Source organism: Tachysurus vachellii, chromosome 8, assembly GCF_030014155.1.
Source record: "Tachysurus vachellii isolate PV-2020 chromosome 8, HZAU_Pvac_v1, whole genome shotgun sequence".
NCBI lineage: Eukaryota > Metazoa > Chordata > Actinopteri > Siluriformes > Bagridae > Tachysurus > Tachysurus vachellii.
Genome location: NC_083467.1, coordinates 7,008,414 through 7,035,917, shown reverse-complemented (window position 1 = coordinate 7,035,917; position 27,504 = coordinate 7,008,414). Strand labels below are relative to the sequence as shown.

The window sequence follows — 27,504 nt, the reverse complement described above, 5'->3', positions numbered from 1 at the left end:
AAGTAGCACAGCCAGAACGATTTTCAATATAAAAGTCCTCTCTTCTCAAGTGATGACTTTGACCACTGTTTCTATGCAAATGTTTGAGAAAAAAGGTGACACTCAAGATGAGGTTAATATAGTTTATTGTTTACTGCCTAAGGGTATCTAAAGATGCATAAACAAGCTCTGTTAGCAGATCCCTGAGCAATCTTCCTGCTCAGAGCTGACAATGCAGACATACACACTGAACATGCTTTACAGTCAGGCAACAAACACACCGACTTAACATTTAACACATAGAAGTCGTATCTTGCTACTCAGGAAGTCTTATAAATACTAAGCAGGCAAATGTGACACCAGTGTTTACTTAGAAGTGATGTCTTATCTTGTTTATAAGGCTCACCGCTACTAACAGGAATGAAGAACTAACGATACAAATGGCAGCTTGTTCATCATATCTTCTTTAACCTCAATCAAATCTCCAACATGGAAACTGTTGTTAGGATCCAAGGGTCAGTGCTTCGTAACCAGCCTTTATATTAAAAAAAAAAAAACATTAAAAAAAAAAACATGACTCTTACAATTTTTTTGATTTGATTTTTCTATATAATCTAGAACAATGATCACCATCTGTCTTTCTGGAAACTTATTAGAGAAGTTACTTTAAATATTTTAACCCAACAGAGCTGTTCCAGTATCAAGATGATCTAATGACTGATTATCTAAAGCAGGCATTCTCAAACATTTTACAGCCAGGGACCTTTTAAGATGGAAAAAATATGCCATAATATTTTGTCCATTTATTGGAACCTCGTAAATTTTTACTCCTAAGCATTCTACTGAATAAACACATTAGGTCTATGATGAAATTATTAACTAATAATTATTATTATTTTACTGTTATTGAACTAATTTAAGTGGCCAGTCAAATGGGTAATAACTATGAAGAGCACGATAATAAATAGGATCATTTTGATAATAATGGCTAGTGAACCAGCGATCCCATGTAGCGGATCTCTAACTAAATTCTGCAAGAAAACAGATGTTCAGTAGCAGATTGATCCTGCTGTACCTGTGCATTCTGCTGTGTATGTTGCTTTCTTATGTTATCGCACACTTTTTCACAACCATTGTGCCATTTAGTTCATCCTGCTGTTCTGTGCATTTGGTTTGTGTGTACAATGTCGTTACCTGCACCATTCTGTGTCGTTGTAGTATTTTACTGCACATTTTGCTGTAATTCCACAATCGCACAATGATTTTGTCTTACCTTTGTCTTATTATTTCTACTTAATGTATGTGCAGCTTGTGTAGAGACTTGTATGATTTTCAAGGCACAATATTTCATCACATTATATGCTTCTATTAACAGTTTGATAATGATCTACCTGACTTGACCGTAGTACAGTACGTTTGTACTTTGTGCAAATGTCTGTAAAATCTTACACAGGAGTGTCCACATAATTCATTCACTCAGATTTTTAAACATTGACATGAATCATCCTGGCTGGAAACCTCTGGATTTGGCCTGGGCAGTGTGGCAACTTTATACACCAATCAGCCATAACATTAATATCTCTGAGACATTTTCTTTTTCTAACATTTACACCATTTTACATAACAATTCTAAACCGACTGGAAGCTTTTGGGTTGATGGCATAACTTTTACAAAATTAAATCATTTCTCATTTTAATCCTTTCATCTTCTGTATATGTTTTATTCTGTTCCATCTGGGAACATTGGGCACAAGGCAAGAAGACACTCTGAACCGGTTCCCAGACCATCAAGGTACTATCCACACACTCACACACTCATTCTCACCTCAGAGCAATATAGCAATTTAGTTACTGCCATGTATTTAGGAAGTAAAAGGACACCGGTGAACCTAAAGGGACACTTATCTGGACAAGAAGAACGAGCAAACGACACTTGTTTTCACGTGTAGACATTAAAGAATAGTATCATTTATCCATTTTTTATCCAAGTTTAACTGTTTTTTTGTGTTTTGGCAGTTTGTTAGCAAATCTATATATTGATATGTATGATGTATTATACAAATGTCTTTAAATGCAGTGTTATGATATTTTAGTCATATCGCCCACTATTACTCTGGACACGAAGACAGCCTGAGGTAGAGCAGCTCACATCTAATGCTCATTGAACGCTGCTTCAAGCATGCACTAATGGAGAGACATGTACTGAACCATTGAGGTGTGCTTGATTTCGGTCTCATCGCTACAACAGCACTGGAAACAGATTCCTCACAAGAAAATTTGCAATTGAAGCGTCTTTATGTTATCTATATGAGAGTGGCAGTGAGCGTGCTTTGCTGTTTATAGTTTATCTAATTGCTGTGCACTTTGAATAGAATGGTGTGTGCCTTCAGAAATATGTCTCTTCATGTGTGTGAGCAAGTTTTGTGTCTGTGTTTAAGATAGGATTTGTTTTATTTACAGCTATGTTCTTGGGAGAAGTTGTGTGTGTTGTGATTTCCCCTACATTTGTGCATTTATGATGCATGCTTGTGCAGTAAAGAGACACAGTGAGGAAGGATGGAGTGTTCATATAGACAGCAAGAGGTCATGTATGTAATTGTCTGTCTCTTAAAATGCAGTGATCAAGGCTAATGTCAAGGACAATGTTTCTGTGTGTATCATTATGTAGCATCTGTGTGTTTGCGAAGTGCACTTTTCTATAAGGTGACAAGGAGCAGTAGCTTTTGATGAATATTGCGAGACACGTATCTATCCGTCTGCACCTCTATCTCTACGTTAATCTCTTGGCCATTGTGGACCTCAGCATTAGCGTGCACTCCTGTGGAACCTCTGGGTTGTCGATCATGCGTTGCCATAGTCGCTGCTCCTCACCATGGGAGTCATTCCAGTCCACTTCCTTCCCATAGCTCAGACCTAAGGGGGAAGGACAATCAGCACTAAGCAACTTCCTGCATGGTGAAACAGTCATTTCCTCCAAACGATAAACCTCTGTGCTTCAAAACAGCTTGTTAATCTGAAGCAAATTAGGATGGAAAAATAAAATAATAAAAGAAACTATTCAAGAGGGTGCAGCAGGAAACCAAAGCAATCATGCTGAGTAATGAATCTGTGCTTAATAGATGCACTATCCGGTGCTGGATGACAAATAAACTAATGACTTGTTTTATTTACAATATATATATATATATTTCTGAAAAATTTTACTTGAGTATGAAAATAACACAGTGAACAATCCATCCTGCACCAATGCAAAACCATATAAATATCTCAAAAACAATCATGGTGTAATTATAGTCAAAATCAGGAGTCTTCAGTCTTAAACAGTGGGTGAGGCTGAAGGCTTTCACTCCCACCAAACAGGTATCACATTTTTCAAATCAGTTCCTTATGGTCTCCAATATATTATCAATTGCAGCATCTATATGGCTGGAATGAAAGCCTACAGCCACACTGGGCCTCTTTTGCATAAGACCGAAGGCCCCCTGTATACATAAACCAGCCTCAACCACCACCTGTTTGAATGCTCACTCTCTACAAGCCCATTGCCCATATGTAGAGTAGTACTTAATTTCAGCAGTAAATAACATTTTCCTTTGTTTCCTTTGTAGATTTGCTCAACCATGTTAATATCAAATAATAGTATATACACTTGTACTAAGACCCCTAGCATTTATACTCACTCTAATAAGCCTTCAAGACAAATATACCTTCTTATACAATAGCACTACTGTGCATAACAAGGTGATTATAACAGCATAAAAGTGGCCTTCAAAATCACCTTGAGTCGTCATCATCTCAAAGGAGATTTGTAGAATTATTTGAGCAACATGTACAAGAGATTAGTTGAATCTTTACCTGATATGTATTAAAAAATCTCTTTTATTAAGGCAAAATGAGGTAGGTGGTAACATTAGGTAGAAATAATATGTTGGTTTTTTTTTGGTATATTTTGGTGCTTTCACCTGCTGTTTCGCGTAATTCCACTGCCAAAACCAAGTTCTCTTAGGAATTAAGGTCTTGTGATTTTGTAGCCCAGTTCACATTTTCCATCATGCTTGTCAATCCGATTGCAAAGATTTGTTCCACAGTTGTTATCCTTGAATGTAAGAGTGCTGCCTTATAGACTGGCTAACAACCAACGATTCAGTTTAAGCTAAATTACTTTTCTGTGAAACTATACTTTTTCAGGGCGGAAAGAATATTTTTGTTAACCAAACAAAATATAGCAAAATCTTTATTCATTTTTAATGGTGCAGATTTAGCATTAAAAAGTCCATCTAATAAGATTAATGAAAGGTGTTTAATATGCTGAAATGTTTAGTTCTAAATAGATGGCTAGATGTTATTTTATATATATATATATATATATATATATATATATATATATATATATATATATATCTCTCTCTCTCTCTCCATATATATATATATATATATATATATATAGAGAGAGAGAGAGAGAGAGAGAGAGAGAGAGAGAGAGAGAGAGAGAGAAACAGAGAGACTGACCGGTCCCAGCTCCTAGTCGCACTCCTCCAAGGAAGACGTTGCTGGCGAGTGGCTCTTTGTCCCAGACAGTGAGCTCCAGACACACGCTGTCCAGGTCACTGTGCTGCAAGCCGCAGTAGGTAAAAGTATGATTCCAGCGTGGGTTCACTGAACGCTTTACCACTGCAGTCTTGTGTTTCGTACTCTTTTTGTCATCAGGCAGCAGGTACCTATACCACACATGACAATTAAAGTAAGATTTTACTTACGCAATTCCTGAGTATGTTTAGAAACATGCATTTTATGAGTCTTTCTTTTCACAAAAGAAAATAAGAGGGTCTGGTCTTACCCTTTGACAAATGGATCAGAGGAGCCTGATTTGACAGCTGTTAGGTTTTTGGCTTCTTTAACCAGCAGCTCAACCATACCTCCTTTTGGCAGAGTGATACTCTTCTTCCCTTTCAGAAACCCCCTTTTCACTGAGATAGATTAATAGATTAATTTATTACGTCTGACAGGGCAAAAACATCGCAGGGCATCAGTGCATAATCACATGGCAAACAAAAAAATGCATGAACAGAAAATCCATTGTTTGATCCAACACTGAAGCGCATTATGGGAGAAGGTTTCTATCAGTAAGAATGAATTAATTACTACCTTGTATTTGGTCCAATGGCAGTGAAAGGTTCCTCTCTGCAGGTATGTACTTAAGCACCACAGTCAGCTCACCCTTATACTGCATCAGGGACTCTGTAGCGCACTCAGCCTGCTGGGAACCCACAGTTACAGAACAGTATACAGCATTACACCATGCACAACTGATGCTTTCACTAGCTTTGTCAGGAAATTCATTTTCAATGTGTCTTTCTAGGTTTATAATAATAAAACCTAACTCTATTCCTTCAACCCAGTAACCAACAACATTTTTGGCTCTTGCGAATCTTTGGATTAAAACTGCATTTTAAAATGAATCGTTTTACATCTTTTCTATTTCTATTTCTATATCTTGATAGTTTATCTATTCTTTATAATCAGACTGTAAATTATTATTATAATAATTATTATTGTCCTCTGTATATTTTTGCATATTTCTTATAACAGATTGAAAAATTATTATTAATGTTAATTACTGTTGTTATTATTATATACTTTATATATTTTTTATATAGTTTTTTTGTCTCCCTATAATATCTTATGTATAATTTCAAGTTTCCTTGCCTTGATATTTATTTTTTTTTAAATAGACAAGCCAAATGTTCACCACAGGCTACGAATACAAGTTGTCATGTAGTCTTATTAATAAGGAAATCTGGATAGAAATGTCTGTGTGTCTCACTCTGGGTTGTAACGGGAACCAATCCTCTATCTGTTTGTCAAATTCCCAGGAGTCAAAGGTCAGCTCGGTCTCTCCTAAGAAGGTGTTGTGTCCGAAGCGGTCGTGATGCCACACAGAAACCTGTAGAGTGCGTGTCTCCAGCTGGGAATGACTCACCACATACTGCACACATGGAGGAAGAAAGAGTATCTCATGCGTGCTGTGACAGGAACACACTCATAAGCAGACACACAGGTGAACGCAAGTCTTTCTCACCCTCAGGTTCTCGTTGAATATTGGGTCGGTGGTGTTGCTTTTGATGCTGGTTTTTCGTTTGCTCTGGCGTGACTTGTCTGGTAAGAGGTAGGTTTTGACATAACTGCAAAAAAACCCAAATAAGCACATGAAAAGATCTGTAAAAAATTTCATTTCCATACTGATTTCCATACTGAAACATAATCCTAAAAGTCATGATCAGGAATTATATATATATAATATAAGATATATATATATATCTTATGGCTGTCATGCTGATTGTCGGTATGTCTGTCAGAAACAGTTTGGAGTTAGACGAGCTGCTGTAAATAAACTAACGATCCAAAAGTGTTAATTTCCTTAGCTATTCTAATACGTATGTGTATGTTGTTTGCACGTGCAAGCTCTTACGGGTCAGTCCGCTGTCTTCTGTCGTCTCCGGTTGCTAGGCAGCGGCACTCTCGCACTAGAACGTTGAGTGCTCCTGTTTTATAGCTGTAGGAGATGTTCAGCAGGATCTCTCCGGAAACCCGCGCATTGCCATAGTCACCCATCTCACTGTACACGCTCATAATACTGTTCAGACTGCTCTGCAAGAGTGGGGACACGGCTGCTTTAAAACTCAGATTTGTTGTGTGTGTTTATGTGTGTGTTTTTGTGTGCAGAGGATACAGACAGAGGCAGATGTCAGGAATAAACAGCAAGCATATGTAGACACACATAGAAAGAGCACTCACAGTCTCAGCATCCGAGTCGGGTACGTTAAGGTAACCCCACTTTCGCTGTGAGCCTGGAGTAGAAGACTAGGAGGAGGAACAGAGCAATGTGAAAGAGCAGAAAGAGTGATAGATTGGAAGCAGAAAAAAGTAGGGAAGGAATAAATAGAGCCAAAAAAGAGTAAAAGACAGACGGCAATAGAAATAACCTGATACTAATGCTGTTCGTACACAGATCCGGCTCTTAGTTCAGTTATTACAGACCCCCTTTATAAAAGAAAAAAAACCTTTTACAAAAAGAGCCTACTTCTGAAACTCCTTTGTCTATTTCGTCTCCTTTAGCTCACTGGTTGCAAGATGACTCACATAGAGTTTATGCATAAATCGTGTGCTGCATGATACTTCATCAACCATTCAAACATCCCACCTGTACTTTATCCATTTTAATTGCACTTCCTTCATGCTTTATACGGCTGTGTCCATGGAGTAGGTGTACGTAAGAAAAAATGGGGTAAAAACACTTGTTTGTATGCACCTGTGTCTGTTTAAAAGGAGTTGAAAAGTATACTTATTTATATATATATATATATATATATATATATATATATATATATATATATATATATATATATATATATATATATGTGTGTGTGTCTGCCTGGATTAAGCAAACAAACTTCTCCAAAACAAAACTGTCCAAAGCATTAATGTACACATATATACACAGAAGCACATAGACATAATACAAACATAGACTCTACATATATAAATATATCAGCTTCACCAGAGGTATAAAAACATAGTGATGTGTATACTGCGTATGTGTATGTGTTTGGGTATGGAGTTAATACCACAGATTGAGCGCTGCTGACACTGCGGCTGGTTTTGTAATGAGCAGACATCAGGGCATCAATGTCTTCATCCGAGTCCTATAGCACAAGAACAAACATCAGCTGCACATCCTGTGATCCTTTCATTTGTCACTGATCACTCATTGACCTCATCTTCAGCCAATTATAGGTCAGTCTCTGTAGACACTCACCAATCATATATGTCAATTACCAGATACAAGTTACAACCAGCAGTTTTTATCTTTTCTTGGAAGTGTGAGAGTGAGCGTGCGGACAGAATGTGAACATACGGCATCGTTGAGCCCAGGAACTGAGCGGCAGCGGCCAGGAAGGGATTCGTTACTAAACCCGTCACCCAGATTACTGAGATCGACCTCGGAGCGACTGCGGTCTGGAAAGACAGACAAACAGAAAGAGAGAGAGAGAGAGAGAGAGAGAGAGTAACACACACAGATATGTAGATCAAATTTGACCACAATTCATATCCCATATACTTGTAGCTAAGTTGATGTTGATGTGACGGTGATACCTGATGAAAAAGAGGCTCTGGACACAGCGATAGAGGGTGTGCCTGAGCCTTTTCGTTTCCCTCCAGTGCTGATCTTTTCAGGAATACTGTCACTGCTGTGGACGCTGCATACACTCTCAGCCCCATCGGGCTATACACACAAAGACACAAACATCAATATGTCCATCATACATAGTCCAAAACTATCTTAGATCTTAGAAAACATGAAATATAAACACATTAATACTTTTAGTGTCTGAGTAGTTTGCACCTTAAACGGATTACCCTTTAAAATGTGCTGATTAAGAGTCACATTAGGATCTGATACACTACATTATCTGTATCTGTAGCCTGTAGCAGACATACTGTACAGTTACCCTTTTCCTTCCTTCAGCCTGTAATGGTGATCGGCCTGGGTGTGAGCGCAGGTTATTCGGTGTCGTCGGTAACCCTGATGACTCCACAGCCACTGGTCTGGCCCTAAGAGCCAAAAGCAACTTCAGCTTTAGTAGAGAGATGAGTTTTTTATTTTATAAGGCAGAAGAATTTATGATTAATATAGTCCTGTGTACAAAATATGGTGTTGCTCCAAGACAAATTAAGACCAGGATCTTAATGAGTCTCATTGGGTGTGAAAATTTATTCTGCATGTGTACTAAAGGACCAGAACTGGAAAACAATGATACAAGTTATGCACACACAATTCACATTCCTCACCCTTTCCTCTTGCCTAAGAACCGGCCAACACTCTTGGCAGACTGGGGCGAAGCTGACCGCTCAGACTGAGGCGTTGCTGGCCGGTCCAGTCCTGACGGGGAAAGCTTCTTCTGGTCAGAGCGTCCATCTCCAAACAAACAAAAAAAATAAATGGATAAAAGATATGAAATTTCACTAACTTCTTTGCAGATTTCTTCAAAAATAATCAATTCAAAAAGCCTAAATAACGTTTTTTTCTGATATGTTTATTTCAGTAACGTCCAAAATGACGAGTGCATAAATTGTGTAATCAATGTGTCATGTAAACAAGGCGTGTCGTTTACCTGGAACACTTGTGAGGATGGACTGTTTGACGACGTCACTGTAAGGGATTGTCATGCGTTCAAAGCGCTTGGCACGTTCTTCCAAAAACCACTCGCCTGTGACCACTTTCAGCTCCCTTTAAAATACAAAAAAAGGTTCAAACCCCTGGTTGGTGCTTATTTATTTATGTAGAATATGTCCATCAGCTAGTAGGCAATGTAAAGCACAAAAATTTGACAATATATTTCTTTCTTTCTATATTAAATTCTCTTAACTCTAACTATGTTTTCTAATGATAAAAAATCAATACAATATGATGATAGCTAGAGCAGTCATGTTTTCTAATCCAAAGTTAGTAGCTATCTTGTAACGACAGAAACCAGTAGCGATGGGCTGTGACTCTGGGAAAACAAAAACAGCTATGACTCGTGACTCACGCAGATTTGGCACAGACAATGCACTTGGTGTTGCTGCTTTTCGAGGGCATGGCTGTGCAGTAGCTGCAGACACGACGGTGACACTCATAACACACACTGCCTCTCTGGAGGATCAGACCCAGAGCACGCAGACACACGCCACACTCCCGCTGCTCCGGGTTACCACGTCGACCACGACGCTTCAGCTCCAAAAGCTCGTTCTTAAGCTTTCTGTAGACAGCAAAACAAACTTATATGAGTAACCAACCATACTACCAACCTAACCCTAACCCTATCCATACATTTCCTGTAACACATATCCTACCATCACTTATCCACAAAAGCAATGACAGAACATGTAACTCTACACGCAGGGCAGAGGTGGTAAATGAGCCCCCAATGCTGATGGTGTGAGGCAAATTTGATAACCACTAAGCCACAGTTAGATGAGAAATTGCTGCTAGCTCTTAACCATTGTCATTAGAGCTCTAAATCAGAGCTTTTCAACCTCAAATATTATATTTCACCCATCTTTACCAGGGGTGCCAATAATTCTGTACCTGCCTATAGATTAAAAAGATGTGAAATATTATAATAAAAATGCTGACTATTCTTTGCAGTAAACAAAAGAACTCTGTAGTCCCTTTTTTAACTCACAACAGCTTTTTGCTCTGCCCCACGTTAAGCTCGCTCAGCATCCCATAATAATACTAATAATCCCTTGTGTATATACTAAATAATGCACAGTAGACACTGTGAATAATATGCTTTTAAAGCTGAATAATAAAATCTTTTTAGGGGTTAATGACTTAATCTATCAATTTTATAAGGAGGGGGGGGAATAAAAAATATCATACAATACTAAAGTGTGTTTTATTATATATATATATATATATTAATGTAATATTTTCCGTCAAATACCTGATGCGCTTCTCCTCTCGTTTGCGGAGTTTCTCGTCTTTTTGCAGCACACCGAGGATCGTCTCTCGCTCGTGTTCCTGTAGGAACGAAAGGTTCAGGATTTCTGTTGTCTTCGCCATGGCACTTCAGTTGTCCAATCACTGTGCTTAATCACTGGGTCGCCGATAATCAGATTGTCCGGTGCACATATCCAATAAGAAGCAAATTTTTAACGCAGGCCATGAGGGTCCTCGGTGTTAAAGGCCACTACAGAGCGTGATTGGGTCGAGTGATTCATCTTGGGGTTTGAAGAGCTTGAAGTCTTGCTGAGAGGTTTTACTGGCTCTTTTTCATCCACGTAGGACTGCAGCCATACTGTTTGATCAAAAGTGCAGAATTATGATTCACACACGGTATGTTATGTATTAGAGATGAGTCATCACTTTCACATACTGTAATTACAGTCAGCAGTGTGAATGATACTGTCGTGCGTGTTACACTCGAAAAGAGCAAAGTCATGATCTCACTATCACAAGTTGAAATCATACACCACTGCGTCTAACCGTACACTCACTGAGCACTTTATTAGGAATGCCCATACATCTGCGCATTTATTCAATTCAATTTATTTGTATAGCGCTTTTAACGATTAACATTGTCTAAAAGCAACTTTAGAGAAACAGAATAAAAAAAAAAAAATTTTAAGTTTATATTTAAGTTACTGGGGGGCACAGTGGCTTAGTGGTTAGCACGTTCGCCTCACACCTCCAGGGTTGGGGGTTCGATTCCCACCTCCGCCTTGTGTGTGTGGAGTTTGCATTTACTCCCTGTGCCTCGGGGGTTTCTTCCGGGTACGCCGGTTTCCTCCCCCGGTCCAAAGACATGCATGGTAGGTTGATTGGCATCTCTGGAAAAATTGTCTGTAGTGTGTGATTGCGTGAGTGAATGAGAGTGTGTGTGTGCCCTGCCATGGGTTGGCACTTCGTCCAGGGTGTATCCTGCCTTGATGCCCGATGACCCCTGAGATAGGCACAGGCTCCCCGTGACCCGAGGTAGTTCGGATAAGCGGTAGAAGATGAGTGAGTGAGAGTGAATTTAAGTTACTATTCATCTCTACCATCTATTCCTAAAGAGCAAGGCAAAGGCGATGGCGGCAAGGAAAAACTCCCTGAGACTACATGCAATTATCTGATCGGCCAATCACGTGGCAGCAGTGCAATGCATAAAATTATGCAGTTACGATGAGCAGCTTCGAGCCATGTTCTCATCAACCATCAGAATGAGAAAAAAAGTGATTTCATTGATGTTTGACTGTTGCATGGTGGTTGATATCAGACAGGCTGGTTTGAGTATTCTATAATTGCTGATCTGCTGAAATTTTCACACATAGCAGTCTCTAGAGTTTACTCAATAAGGATGAAACATCCTGTGAACAGCAGGTCTGTGGATGATAACACCTTGTTGATGAAAGAGGTCAGTGGAGACTGGCCAGCTTGGTTCAAGGTGGATGAGCTATAACAGTAGAAGACCATGTTGGCTTCCACTTCTGTCAGCCAAGAACAGAAAGCGGAAGCTGCAGTAGACACAGACACAGAGATAAAAATGTAGCCTGGTCTGATGAACCTGGATTTTTGCAGAGGCACGCAGATGGCAGGGGTCAGAGTTTGGTACCAACAGCATGAATCTATGGACCCAACTTGCCTTTTGTCAACAGTCCAGGTTGCTGGAGGTGCTACTAATACTGATACATCCAGTATCAGCATAATGTGACCTATAAAGTGCTTTGTGACTCTGTATCCAGCTTTTACTCAGCACAGACAACATTTCTAAGCATATTTCATGACTGTGTAATACAAACAATACACACACAGCCTCGGCCTCGTTATTTAAATGTCATTTTATATCCTGCTTGAGATTTAAGCTGAATAAATGACTGATTGACCACATGGGAGCTTGTATGCAGAGGCAGTGAGTGACGTGGGAGGGTTTCTTCTCTGACAGGAATATAGTCAGATAAATCTATAAATTGCTTTCATTTCCTGTTTTACACTGAATTATTGCAAGTTAATTTCCAGGAACTGTCTAATCTAGCTATTGGATCTCAGACCTGACAAGGCTGCTCATATAGAAGATTGACTGTGTGTGTGTGTGTGTGTGTGTGTGTGTGTGTGTGTGGTGATTTGTCATGTTGCGTGTTTTGCTTGTTTGTAAACCACGTCATTGTAATGGAGGTTGTTATTCTTGTCTCAAGAGCCACTCAGCATAATGAGGATATTTTAATGCTGCTGTTCATCACCTCAAGATCACACACACACACACACACACACTTCTTAACTCTTTCCTACTAAAAAACAAATTTGGCTTTTTATATATATGTGTGTGTGTGTGTGTGTGTGTGTGTGTGTGTGTGTGTGTGTGTGTGTGTGTGTGTGTGTGTGTGTGTGCGTGTGTGTGTGTATTACAGCTCCTGCCTCATTTGGTTTCAGACTGACTAGGAGGATGTGAAGCAAAATTAATAACATTTTTCATGCTTCAGATTTCAACACACACACACACACACACACACACACACACACACACACAAACAAAGACAAACACAGATTTCATGATGTCCCAGCAGACAAAGGACATAAAAGTTAACTGGATTTGCCCGCACTAATGACAGGACCTCTATGCCTACTGCTGTGTGTGTGTGTGTGTGTATATGTGCTTTACAAGACCTAAAAAAGAAGGAAATGACTACATAATGTTAAATATAACAACACTTGTGCTGTCACAATGAACATCTCCATGGTTTCACAAGGTGTGTTGTCTCACTGGTTTCCCACCTTGTGTAAACACACACACACACACACACACACTTGTCCGCATACACAGCGCCCTGGGCAAACACACTCACACCACCGCCTTACCCCTGAGATGTTAACCACATAGGCCCAAACAGCAGACAGAGGTGCTAATTACAACAAAGCGGTTAGCACTGGGGCTTAGCACTGGTAAACATCCTCACTTCATTAGCACTTATGCCTACCGTATAGCAGCTAAACCTCCCAAGTCTTACGGGAAATAGTGCTTAGTGCAAAAAAAAAGGGAAGTGAGTGACTAAAGTCTCATGAGCATAATTACATCTAACGCTGCTTCCAGACTCATCACCGACACCAAGCTTCGTGAAGATGAGCTTCATGAATCTTTAATATATATCGGAGCAGCCCTATTAACATGATTAAACAACATGAGCACGAAACTGACCACTAAAATGCAGATTAGCACAACACTATTGGCTTCGTCTTGCTTTCTGAGCACAGTGTGCCTTTTTTACTCATATATCATGCATACAGAAAGAAGGAGGACAAAACAGAGAGCAGGGTTGGAGATCATAACAAATCATGCACATATATGTACATACAAAAAGAGTGGCTGTATCGGTTCATGCTTATATAAACCTCCATTGTCATTCCAGCTGTGCTCTCTTAACCACACACATACACACACACACACACACACACACACACACACACACACACACACACAGACCAAAATCAATAGGAAATGTCAGGTAGGCAAAGCATACAGCCGAATAAGAATGGCCAGGAATGATAAAGAACATTATGTTGACCTTGCAAGCAGGCTGGTCACAGGGGCTCCAGACAAATCATTATCATTTAAATGCACCTCTGAGTCCAGACCTGATAGCTCTTACAGGTTAGACGGTCAGAAGGCTGCGTTTACATTTCTGTTTCCTTACTGTACAACCACTGCATTACGGAAGAGAGAAATGAATCAATACGTCTTGAATATAAGGCTAATAATTGTTTTTCATTAGCCCGCATCTTTAAGAGCAGTCCATTTCAAAACTTCTTCAGCTTCTTTAAAAACTTTTAAGAATGAATGTTTTACAGTAATTACATATACAGTACAATTACCCTTTCTGTCATTCCATAATCTACAATCAACACATCAACACAAACAGATCATAGACCGACTCAATTAACACGCTTTGCGCTTGCATTATTTGGGTCGAAAAACTAAAGGCATGTTTCATATGAACAGAAAGACAATCGGTTCTCTTTCACTGCGCACCCGTATCTACTGTTATCTACACACACAAAGCCTGGTTATGCTACGCCGTGGTCATCCATTCAGATCGTGACATGACTCGTCCTTTTGGAATGTTAATGAGCTTTATCAGAGACAGGATAAAAGCTTCCATTTACTTCCCTTCGTTTCTGCTATCTTTTTTCAGACCTGTTCTTCTCCGGATCTTAGTCTCGTCAATTGGTACGACAATTATCATAGACCTAAAACATAACAGGTAAATAGCAGGAATCAAGTGCTCCTAAAAGGCTGATCATGCATGTAAGTCAAATCACAAGAGGACAGAATAATGCAGAGACTCCAAATGGGGAATTGGCTCAACACTGCAGCTGGAATTGTTTGCCAGTTCTAGAAAGAGATCTAACTACGTCTTGACATACAGTGTCTCACGGTTTAACAGACTTCGGCAGGTTGTGTGGACAGAGGACAACTGGTCCAACCTTCAATTCGGTGATGAAAGCAAGTTTAGTTTATTCGGATCCGACGGGAATATTATGTTCGGTGTGAAACTGGGGAAAGACTGAACCCAAGGTGGAGGAGGACGTGTCATGGTTTGGGGGATATTTCTGCAGCAGGAATTGGCCCTTTTATACAGCTTCATAGCAGGGTCGAATGCACAGATTTATCAGAATTTCTGTTAAAAAGATATTATTCCTTTCCTGTGAGCATCTCCCAATGAGTCCACAATGTCCCCTGTCACACTGAGAATGGGGTTAATACAGTTCCTTGAAGCTAAGAACTGAAATAATGACATGGCCAGCCCAGAATCCTGATCTAAACCCAATTTAAAACATCTGGAAAATCTTTGGCAACAAAGATATTGCTAAGAAATCCACTACAGTTAAGAAACTGTGGAAAACACAGAAAAAAGAGTGGAACAAGATCACACCAGAGCAGTGTGAGAAACTAGCGATGTCCTGAAGTCATTCAAAACAAGGGTCTCCAAACAACCTGCTAATATTTTACAGCTGTAACCATTAAAAATGATAGTTTTCTTCTATCGCACTACAGTTCTTACTGTTCTCTTATTATGATCACTGTGTTTTCCCAGAACATAAAAGTTTTTCATAAAGGCATTGGTTATTTTATTAAACCTGTTAGTAGAACAGCATTAAACTTTGAACAATGAAGATTAACAATATTCCGAAAGCTTCCATTAACGTTCACATCACACATCAGAATGAGGTTAAAGTGTGATCTGTCTGACTTTAAATGTAACATGCATGTTGATGGGCTTTTTTGAGTATTTTAAAAACTGATGTCCTGAGAATCCGATACACAATAGTCTCTATTGTTTATACAGAATTTACACAGAATGGTGTAAAAAAAAAAAAAATAATAACATCCTGTGAGCAGAAGGTCTGCTGTCTTTAACACCTTGTTGATGAGAGAAATCAGAGAAGAATGGTCAGGTCAGTCTGAGCTGCCAAGAAGACTTACTCCCTTTTTATAGCCACGGTGAGTAGAAAAGCATCTCAGAATGAACAAGACATGGAAGACCTCGAGGTGGATGAGCTACAACAGAAGATCACATCAGCTTCCACTCTTCTTCTGAGGATGTCTTGGGCACAAAATTAGAAACTGGACAGTTGAAAACTGAAAAAAGGACCTGGGGTGTTTGTCATTTAGAAGATTGGCTAAAAATCTTGTCATATTTGTGTCTAGATCTTTAACATTTTACAACACTGTTAATGGAACAACTTTTAGTTTTCACCACACCATATTTCTTTGAGCTCATCTGTGCTAACAAGGTTCTGAAGCACCACTGCATCCCTGACACTATGACACTCTCACACCCTTCTCTCTGTCCTTCACAAGATACACACCCAGGCTTCCAGTGAAAAACAGAGCATGAACCTGACTCTAGCCTAAGTTCTCCTACATCTCCACACTCGGTGTACACAACACGCACAGCACAACTATTAATATTAGGTGTGGTGCAAAATGAGACACACAAAACACCAAAACTTGCTAAGAACAGATACAAATTACTACTATAACACTACAAATAACACCTTTTAATCGACGCAGGCCCTCAAAAGACATCCTGCTGTATTCGAAAAGCTATTTTTATCTTTTTTCTGTAAATGAATGAATGATACGTGACTTGCACGAGTGTTGGTCTGAGACCAGTTATATCATCTCCCTGTAGTCGTGTTAGCTGCATGATTAAGTCAGGTCTGGGTCTTTAAATCGCTCAAATAACAAATGAATGAGCATGTAGGTCAATGTGAAAACCCACAGAGCACAGTGTAATTGTGTGTGTGCGTGCATGTGTGTGTGTGTGTGTGTCAGATCACTAAAGAAAAGAAGACGGTTTATATCATCTAAATAATCAGGCTGTCACAATGTGTTACAAAGTTTACAGCACATTAATAATGAAGACCCTCCTAACAAAAAAGAAATAAATCAGACAAGAAATAGGGCTCGTGATAAGCGTGTACAGAGCTTCTCCTTCCTTTAATTCAAACTAATCTTTGGATGCTACCATATTGATGTGTAAGTTGCCTAGATCGCTCATCTATCTATCAAGAGCACAGTCCCAAACCCACTGCTGATTTAAATACCGAATGAAAACAACTAACATTTAAAGATGACTTGCTGCCCATCCATAATCAATCAAATCAATAAAGTCAGGGGCTAAAAAGGAACAATATAAGCTCCTTTGTTTCTTTAGTAAACACAGGTAATTAGAAACTTGTAAAGGTTTTGTGATGTTGTTCTGTGTGCTGCATTGCACCTGTTCAATGCAAACAGCTGTTTCAGGGATGTTCTGTACCTCCTCCTCACTCCTGCTAGCGAAAATCCCTGACTCATTTGATCTGCCTCAGCTTTCTGAGTCTTATTTATGGTTGGAGCAGGATTCTGAGGAAATGACAGTGCTCTCGTGGAAGCGGTAACGCTTTGAAGTAGTCGGCGCTTTGATACGTTACAATGTTACAATGTTACATTGTTACATTTCAAACGCAGTCTTTCACCTTAAAGGGACAATAAAGCGACGCTGGAGGTTCGAATTCGGTCGATTTCAAAAAGCGTGTCTTCTGTTCTTCTGCTTCCTCACATCTCTCCAGTCAGTCGCAGAGCCTCACTGGGTTTCCCCGTGTGTCAATTTGAAATAGATGTTAAATGTAGCAGATCTTACCTGTCCGTGTCGTCTGTCGGTTTGCGCCGAGTAGTAAAAGAGTTAAGTGTAATGTTTGTCTCTGTGGGTGTTTGCATGTGTGTTCAGTGCCAGCCGTTCCGGTTACTACTGGGCACGTAGAGGACCGAGGCTACCCCCATCCGCCCCATCTGCCCCCGCGCGTGCTTCACACAGGGGGCGTGGCCTGGAGTCCCCACACTGCAGCCAGGGCTGTTTTTTCCTATAATAACATTTCTTTATAACATTCAGCCGCAGTTTCAGAATCATTCAGATACAAGAGAAGTGATGATAAAATAAGAACCGCGGTCAGATGATAAAGGCACAAAAGGTTAGAGACGTGTCCAATTACACTGAGATATAGATTTATTAATCTTCTGCGACCACATGATGCTTTAAAAACATAATTCTGTACTGCTGGACAACCCATACACACACACACGGACACACACACACACACACACACACACACACACACACACCCACATATATATATATGTATATATATATATATATATATATATATATATATATATATATATATATATATATATATGTACATGGGCGAAAGCGCTGTCCATGGTGTCCATGTGGTAGATGATGCATAAACCCTGATGAGGTGCCATAATTAATGCTCTTAAAATGCACAATAATAATAATAATAATAATAATAATAATAATAATAATAATAATAATAATAATAATCTAGTGGAGAAAACGAGATACGGTGCCCTTAAGGCCCTCTCTGTGCAAGGAAATTAGATGAAGTGCCTGCTAGATGCTCCTATGTGCAAAATGATGTGAACTCTAAGATGACTCTGTAATAAAAAAACAAGAGTTAATGCACCCAGGTGTCCCATTCTCTACTATCTCCTTACTCTTACGCATCGCCACCGAGAAAGACCTTTACGCACATTGCGTGTCTTTGGGGATCTGTGTAGGTGTTTCTCTGGCTGCACAAGCTCTCTCTCTCTCTCTTTCTCTCTCTCTCCCTCTCACACACACACACACACACACACACACACACACACACACACACACACACACACTTCTCATTTTGTGTATCAGTGTGTCGCCACCTGCTGTTCATTTAAGATAATAATAATAATAATAATAATAATAATAATAATAATAATAATAATAATAATAATATAAATAAATAAATAAATAAATAAAAATAGTCCCTTGTTTTTCAAATTAAATGACCAGACCAATATTAGTTGAATATAAAGCATTTATTTGTTTGAAGCCATATGTCCATATTCAGAAAGCTTTGTCCATGTGTATAAAACTGTCTAATCTGTGGAGCTGGTGCAATAAACATAAAGTGTGTGTGTGTTTGTTTGTTTGTTTGTGTGTGTGTGTTATTGATACAGAATATAACTGTGTAAAATGTGTGGTAATTGAAGAATTCCAGCTCTGTTCAATCTTTTTTGTCCCAAGGAACGACGTATGCACAACCGACTCATCTGTGACAGAGACCGTGGACCTACAACATAAGACAAAGACAATAAATCTTTCGGTTTCTGTGATAGAGCTTTGCTGTTTACTACACCTGTAATAATGTCTTTGCCTGTGTTCTCTTGCCTGCTGTCTGCAGTAGATGCTGGATGCTGTCATCTGTAGCCAGGTCCAGAGGTGTCTTGCCTTCTGAATTCCTGCATTTCCCATCAGCCCCATGTTCCAGCAACAGTGCCACCTCCTTGGCTCCACCAAAACGAACCGCAGCGTGCAGTGGTGTGTCAAGGCCTCGTCCACAATGCACATCTGCACCTAAGTCAATATGATACAATATTCATTCAGTTCACATTGTAATAATAGACCAGTATACTTCCATTATAACTTTGAGCCATACGTTTTGAGACAAGTGCGTGTCTAAATCACTACACACACAAAACATATGGCTCAGTAATATCAATTATATACAAATGGTTTTAAAGAATTCTAAGATAAGTCTGTATTAAAAAATGTTATTTGCATTTGCAATCTTTAAAGGTGGCAATTAGACAGCTGTACATGTATGAGGTGGTATTAAATTATGTGTTGATTAAGAAAGGCATCCAGATCGCTTCCTATACTTATTGATTTTCGCTATGTGAATTTAGTGTGTCCCTTTGTCCATTTTTAGACCATAGATAACATTGTCACAGTGCATAAAACATGTAACATTTATTTAATATTAAATAATAACTAAAAGGGGTATTAGATAATTGTATGATGATTATGTAATATAGTTTTAGTCTCAGACAGGTAGTTACAGGCTTATTATTATTATTTATTATCAATATTGTAAGTCTGTTAAAATCTAAATATCAGGAAACTAACTAAAAAAAAAAACAAGTTTCATGACTGATGTATAGTAGCTGTGTTTCCAGGGGCCCAATAATCTATGCCTGTATGAACAGTATGCAAGCAAACATGTACTTATACTGACCCAATATTAGAAGTTTCTGTGCACACCCTGTGCTCCTGGCTTCACATGCACAGTAAAGAGGTGTGCCTACTTCTTCCAACTCCATATCAGCATCCATCCCATAAGACAGCAGCAACTCTACACAAGCCGTGTGACCTGAAAGATAATCACACACACGTGCACATGATGTACAGTACTTAAAGAAACATTTAAGTGTTATCAAATGTTGTCAAGATGCCATAATGCACTTGTACTCGCACTTTGGGTTTTTTGTAACCTATATGTTTTTTTATTTATTTTTGTAAGCTGTGTTTGTATGGTTTCATATAAGCATGCTATGTATGTACATTGTGATATAGTAAAGTGTTTTAGAATTTGTTTGAATTTAAGATAAAAAAAACAAAACTGATGAAAAGCATATACCTAATCTAGGAATAAGAACGGTTTCTTCATATTCATTTTGAACAACTAGTATACCCACCATTGCATACCCCGTCTTTACTAGAGTCTATGTAAATACATATTCTATTTTTTTATGTTTATAGAAATATATAGTATACACACTTGTAATTTACAGTACTTACTAGGCACATCTATCTGTAAATAACTCAACAGCACATTTGTATATAATTTATAGTTTTATCTTTTTACCTTTTAGTATATGTTTTTATGTATGCGCTCTGTTTATGAGAGCTCCTAACCACAACAAATTCCTTGTGTGTATGAGCACACTAGGCGAATAAAGCTGATTTGGATACAATATACAATATACTGTTATACAAGGAGTTTGAGAAAAAAATAAAAGAAAAAATAATAAAAATATATATATAAAACCAAATTACAATTCATCTTACAGAATAATAAACTGTTATGATTCTGTCTTTGTTTGATAATAGTTTGTTAATACTGTAATCTGAAATGTCATATCTTTGACATCCTATCTTAAAACAGACCTTCACCCACGTAACATAATATAACTGTTATATGCCTTTACTTGTGTCATGGACAGAAATAGTTGCAATGTGAACAATGGAAGTGGTAATACTAAGCAGTTATGTGAATAAACACACCTTGTTTTGCAGCAGTATGGATAGGTGAATTCCGCAGGTGAGCTGGGTGATGGACAGAGCTATACTCTAGTAGGAGTCTGAGAAGGGCAGTGTTACCACTGAAGCATGCATTAAAGAGCGGTGTGGCTCCACTGAAAGATACAGCATTAGCCTGAGGGAACACACATATATATATAAATGTATTCATATGCATAGACTTGTATTTATAACTAGGAAATATTCAGGTAATTCAGGACCTACATCAGCTCCCTGTTCCAGCAGCAGTTTAGCACAGGCAAAATGTCCCCCTACACAAGCCTCATGTAATGGAGTGATCCCATCCAGAGTGGCCATATCAACAGGTATCCCCTGTGCAAACACGAACATTAGACCACTGTTAAATACATTACACATGAGAGTTTTCTTGTAGGTCAATTCACAATTGACATGAGTTAGAACTTCACATTGTGTGCATCATTCTGTACCTGAGACAAGAGCTTTTTAAGTGTAAGGAGACGGCCGTGCAAAGCTGCATCGTGGAGAGGAGTTTGGTCTGACCCTGAACCTTAAACACAAACCATTGTTATAATTATGAATGCAGCTAATTAATACAAAGACTACACCTAGACTTAACCTTGACCTAAAGATTACAATAGGCTCAATTTTTTATTTAAGCTGCTGGTTTTATAAAAGAATCCATTTTCTTTGAGAACCACACAACAGTCCCAAAAGACATTTGGTCTGCATTAGGATATTAACACACACTCATGCTCATCCAAAGTACCACTGATCACAAACACATGAAAATAAAAAGATTTAGAGCTACAAATATACTGTAAAAATCAATCTCACCTTCCATGAGCGTGTTACACACCCGTCCTCCATAAACCTGAAAGACTTGCTGCCAGTTTTCATTCCAAACACACACCTCTGCATGAGCAGCAGCCATCTTCCAAACTTTTTAAAAAGACTCACGACAAGTTGTTTCTTCCAGAAATTAAGGACTAATCTGTTCAGTTTGGTGAGAGAGTGTTTGCCAACATTATATGGCCTTCACAATAACACACACTCCCCCTGACAAAACTGTACCTCCCACCAGTTAATATGCAAATGCACACATCAGTCAACAGAATAGTTTACCGAAAGACACACACACCCACACAAACACACACACACACACATAAGCACGCACAATAAAAAAAATGTTAAAGAACCTGATGTTGAATAATCTGATCCTTTTTTTTAAAACTAAATACACACACATAAAAAAATAAAATAAAACTTTTTTGCACATCTACATAAATTATATTTTGGGTGAAATAAAGCAAGTGTTCCCTCAAGTATGGACTAGAAACTTGTGTAATCTTATGAACTCGATCATTTTCATGTATTTGAATCTATTTACATAAACATTACAACAATTCACTGCCAAGACTATGCCCATGTGTGTGTGTGTGTGTGAAAGCATTTAGACAAGGTGAGAACAGTGTGTTAATGAGGCGCCTCTGTTCAGCCTTGAATAGAGAATGTCTGCATTATCAGACGTGTTTGGGTTTTAGTCCTGATATCCTGAATGTCACACACGGTCATTGTCTTTTATACTATCCATCTCTCTCTCTGATAACTATGTGAACTTTATTTTATTAAAGTTTTATTTATTACTTATATTAATATTCTTACTTTTATTCTTACTTATAGTTTTCACTATAACTGTTTGTGTGTGTGTGTGTGTGTGTGTGTGTGTGTGTGTGTGTGTGTGTGTGTGTGTGTGTGTGTGTGTTATAAATTCTACAACAAAATAAAAGAATTAGCATGAACTTATTTGTTGTCTAAAGATAAAAGACACAATATTAAGTTAATGCATTGTTTTAAATAATAATATCCATAACCTTCATTCTTAATTAGTAAGTATGTGGTTCTTTTAAGACTCAAATCAAATATCAAATATTTTCACAAATGTTTTATAACATAAACTGTGAAGGAGTCAGGAATAGCACAGCACCCTTTTAAGTTTAATTCAATTTAATAAATTTAACCCAAAAAGATCATGATGAGTTTTCTGTCTAAGCATTGGTGGTCTAACAACCTGGAGAATGCTTTGCACACTTATAGCTGAACAAAAAAAATACACACACACACACACACATACAGAGTTAACCAAGTTAACAGGTAACTGGTTCGTAGAAAAAGCCTCTCAACACTTGGTTAAGGTTCAACATATTTCAGGTTAATAAGTCTTTCTTTATAAAAAATGATGTGCATGCACATTGCAGACTGTTTTTTGGGAAACTCTAAAGAAATTAGGTCACTATTAGAGTATATAGTTTAGGGACCTAAATTTAATTTAATAAAAAATAAATAAATAATTATAAAATAATTTTTGCTATAAATTTAGCAGTTACTAAAAATGAGAATTCGACAAGGTCTGGTTTTAATACACAATGCAAAAATAAAATTTTTAAATAAATAAATATTTATTACAGTTAACAAGTCAGTATTACAGTTTCATCCTAGATATGAGGATCAGAGCCAATCACTAAATGATAGTGGTGATTAAAATGGAGGAAATGAGATTCAGTTCCTGCAGCCTGAGAGATCCATCAGATTGATTCAGTAGAATGTTTACACTGAATTCTGCTTTTGTGGTGGTACAGTTCTGCTTTGTGTGTGTGTGTGTGTGTGTGTGTGTGTGTGTGTGTGTGTGTGTGTGTGTGTGTGTGTGTGTGTGTGTGTGTGTTTTGCTGTTCCTATAATAGTTCTTTTAACTAGTCACTGCATGTGGACGTCATCAGTCTCTGCCTCCTCATACTTGTTAAAAATGACTAAAACAACAAATTTCACAAATTTAGAAATGAAGGAAATTCGAATTAAACTTTCCAATCTGATTAAACTTGCTAGACTTTTTTTTTTCAACTAATTAATAAATACACAGTAAAATCACCATTTTTTAAATTACGATTACAAATGGATGTGCACAATAATGTAGTGTATTTAATCAACACATTCTCATCCTAGCCTAACACTGCAGCGGTTTGTAGTTCTATTTGTTTTTATGAATTTGCAAATTTTTGGATTAACACATTCACTGGAAGGTTTTTAGGTTTGTGGTTCCTTTAGACCTAAACCACTGCATAATATGGCTAGAAGTGACTCCTGTAGAAGAAACTATCTGTTTGTTCATTTTCTCTACCACTTACCCTAAACAGGGTTGTACTCTCAGGGCCCAATTTGGGGGACAAGAACAGGGTGCCAACTCATCACAGGGCACAACCTCACACCCATTCACACACTACAGACAATTTAGGTATGCTAATCAACATATAACACATGACTTTGGACTGGAGAAGGAATTTGAGTACCTGGAGGAAACCCCCAAAGCAAAGGGTGGGAAGCGGGAATCAAACCTCAACCCTGGAGGTGTGAGACCAACATTATCACCACTAAGCCCCATAAGAGTAACTAATTATTACCAAAACTGTTTTTGCTTTTGTTTTGCAAAAAAAGGGAGTCAGCATGTCATTTCTTTGAAGTGAATAGGGCAATGCTGGCTCAGCAGGTGAGACAATGGGCATTTGATTGTAAGGCTGTAAGTATATAAAGTGGTGCTGTACGTGTAATTGAAAAGTGTATGTCCTTTTCTGGTTCTTGGGTATTTTATTCTGGTGTCTTTGTTGTGGGATCTAAAAGTATTCATCTCATTCCTTACTGTAGCTTTTATCCACTAGACAGATAACTTTTCATATCCTCTTCCAAAAATGCTAAGGATTACTCTGTTATCACATAACAGTGATAGTGTAGTGACAGTATTACTACATTGATTTCAAACTATTTTAATGAATAATGACTAATGATCAGTGACTGATTAAAGTATGTATGTCTCTGTAAGTCTCATCAATACATGGGACCAGGATAAATGATAAAAAATGATGAATTCATGTGGATTCTATCAAAGCACAGATGCCAGTTTCAACAACAAAAGAGGAAGGGCGTTTAGGAATCGAAAAATGTAAGAGAAGGGCACGAGAAGTACTATACTGGCAAGGCATGCACAGACACGTAATGACACCAGTGCAGAATTGCGAAGTATGCCAGCGGCACAGATATCAGCAAACAAGTCATGTCAAGAAGCTTTTATTGTTATTTCAACCATATATAGCTGTTGCAGTACACTGAAATGAGGCAATGTTTCTCCAGGACCAGGGTGCTACATAAAACAAAGACAGAGATAAGGACTTAAGTAAGTTAGTCCTAGATACATAAAGTGCATCTGTGCAACCTGTGCAGGACAAGACAGACAAGACAGTGCAGGACAAGACAAAAATACAGAAAGACAGTGCAGGACAAGACAAAAATACAGAAAGACATTGCAGGACAAGACAAAAATACAGAAAGACATTGCAGGACAAGACAAAAATACAGAAAGACAGTGCAGGACAAAAGACAGTGCAAACAAAAAAATACAAGACAATACACAAAAGAAAATACACAAAAACAAAAAACAGACCACAAAAGAGCCAATGAAGCCACACGAGCATTGGGGAAAAGAATGGACTTGTTTCAGCTTAATGACAAAGATTACTTGTTGCTCATGGACTATCATTCAAACTACCCGGAATTCGTGCAGGTAAATGCAAAGACAAAGGGTATATTTGCACAACATGGTATTCCAATGACTGTAATAAGTGACAACGAACCACAGTTTGCAACAGCAAGACCACTGAGCCCACTTGCCCAAGAAGAACTTGTACGAGTGAGATGTGATGGGCAGTGGGGACCATTGGCCAAAGTGATTAAAGAGACTACGCCCAAGTGCTAACAGAGCATGGGAAAATAATAAGGAGAAACAGAAGACATTTGCTAAAAGTGCCTCAGAGATAAATAAAAATCAATGAGAGTGAGACAGATGATCTGGAAATTGCAAAGTGAAATAAATTAATAAAAAGTTGGATAATAATAATAATAATAATAATAATAATAATAATAATAATAATAATAATAATAATACAAAGCCAACATAACAATTGTATTGAGATGTGTATATTGTATATGCTGGCCACTAGAGGGCAGTGTAATGCTACAATACAGTTAAGTTCTGCCCGTGTGTAACACCGGGAGCAGTTAATAAACGGGGTTCCGAACGTGATACTCGGTGTGTAAAGTCTCATCAATACAACTATGACATTAAGATAGGAGAAGTGGGTTAAAGTTTTTATATACAGTTTAAGGAGTCTGCGTTAAATTCTATAACATAAACATTTTTTATCTGCTGTGTTATTTGCTGTCATTGGTGTAACGAGACCATCAGCTCATGTCATCACACACAAATAAACATGCACCTGCATGAGACATAAGAGACATGAGACATAAGAGACATGAGACATAAGAGACATTCAGTTCAATTCAATTCAAGTTTATTTGTATAGACATCGGACATTACAATGGACATCACATTACAATGGACATCGTCTCAAAGCAGTTTTACAGAACATAAACATAGAACAAAAGGTTATTATAAATAATAATATAAAGATTAATAGAATACAAAAATTAAAGATTAATATTAGATAGATTTAAATGTGTTTGTATTTATCCCCAATGAGCAAGTCTGAGGTGACTCAGGTGTCTGTGGGGAGGAAAAACTCCCTTAGACGGTAAAGGAAGAAACCTTGAGAGGAACCAGACACAAAGTGGAACCTCATCCTCATGTGATTGACACTAGAGCGTTTGATTATAAATATACAGTCAAACAAATGTTGTATTGATGCAAAAGATCACATGGAGTTCACATCTCCTCTATAGTATCTCAGAGTCCAACTGGACCTGGTAGATCTCTAGATGCCTCAGGATTCTCAGAGATGGCTTCATCTCGGTGGAGGTCCAAAATATTCATCGCACGGAAGACGATCGGAGCTGGTACAGTTTCTGGATGCCTCGGGATGGTAGAAAGAGAGAAGCAGTGGAGAGGGATTAACATAGCTGCTGTTGACATGAGACATGAGACATCATTTTTATTTTACACTTATTCTACTTTAACATGACATTTACATCTACTTTTGGTTGATTTACTAATAACCTTAGCTTAAGTTTACGATTTAGGGCCTAATAGTAAAAATCAGTCTGATTATTGTGTTACTGATCTGTTCTCAGATAAAGCTCACGTATTGCTTGATAGAGAACTTTGAGATACTTTGATAACAACTCAATTTGAGAACCCAGAGCTGCAAACAGTAAGGACTAAGCATAAGCTAACATGGGTTGTATTTATACATCTGAATTACATTACAATTTTTGACCCAGGAATATGAGATTTTAATCCTACTTGTGGGTAAAATACTAATTTGTCAAGCTAAAATAAAATAT

The 27,504-nt window shown here is 38.1% G+C and overlaps 2 protein-coding genes across 4 annotated transcripts; both read right to left on the bottom strand.

Moving 5' to 3' along the window:
- Window positions 1–108: 108 nt before the first annotated feature.
- sytl5 (synaptotagmin-like 5) lies at window positions 109–17,846 on the bottom strand. 2 transcript variants are annotated; one of them, XM_060875990.1, is made up of 16 exons: window positions 17,686–17,846; window positions 10,470–10,823; window positions 9,570–9,779; window positions 9,153–9,268; window positions 8,830–8,956; window positions 8,490–8,592; window positions 8,134–8,263; window positions 7,895–7,995; window positions 7,605–7,682; window positions 6,449–6,627; window positions 6,059–6,161; window positions 5,804–5,965; window positions 5,125–5,233; window positions 4,817–4,946; window positions 4,489–4,697; window positions 109–2,892 (listed from the first exon to the last, which is right to left on the bottom strand). In XM_060875990.1, the coding sequence occupies exons 2-16, from the start codon at window positions 10,586–10,588 to the stop codon at window positions 2,750–2,752; spliced, it is 2,019 nt and encodes a 672-aa protein (XP_060731973.1). In that variant the 5' UTR covers window positions 10,589–10,823; window positions 17,686–17,846; the 3' UTR covers window positions 109–2,749. The 2 variants fall into 2 exon arrangements, with proteins under 2 accessions (XP_060731973.1, XP_060731972.1); XM_060875989.1 differs by having other exon boundaries at window positions 5,125–5,236; window positions 17,686–17,845.
- Window positions 17,847–18,898: 1,052 nt separating this feature from the next.
- Window positions 18,899–22,211, bottom strand: asb11 (ankyrin repeat and SOCS box containing 11). Of its 2 annotated transcripts, none has more exons than XM_060877245.1 (7): window positions 21,997–22,211; window positions 21,630–21,709; window positions 21,406–21,513; window positions 21,166–21,316; window positions 20,117–20,251; window positions 19,270–19,455; window positions 18,899–19,171 (listed from the first exon to the last, which is right to left on the bottom strand). In XM_060877245.1, exons 1-7 carry the CDS (start codon window positions 22,091–22,093, stop codon window positions 19,047–19,049), a joined length of 882 nt encoding a protein of 293 aa, XP_060733228.1. In that variant the 5' UTR covers window positions 22,094–22,211; the 3' UTR covers window positions 18,899–19,046. The 2 variants fall into 2 exon arrangements, with proteins under 2 accessions (XP_060733228.1, XP_060733229.1); XM_060877246.1 differs by having other exon boundaries at window positions 19,274–19,455.
- Window positions 22,212–27,504: the final 5,293 nt, after the last annotated feature.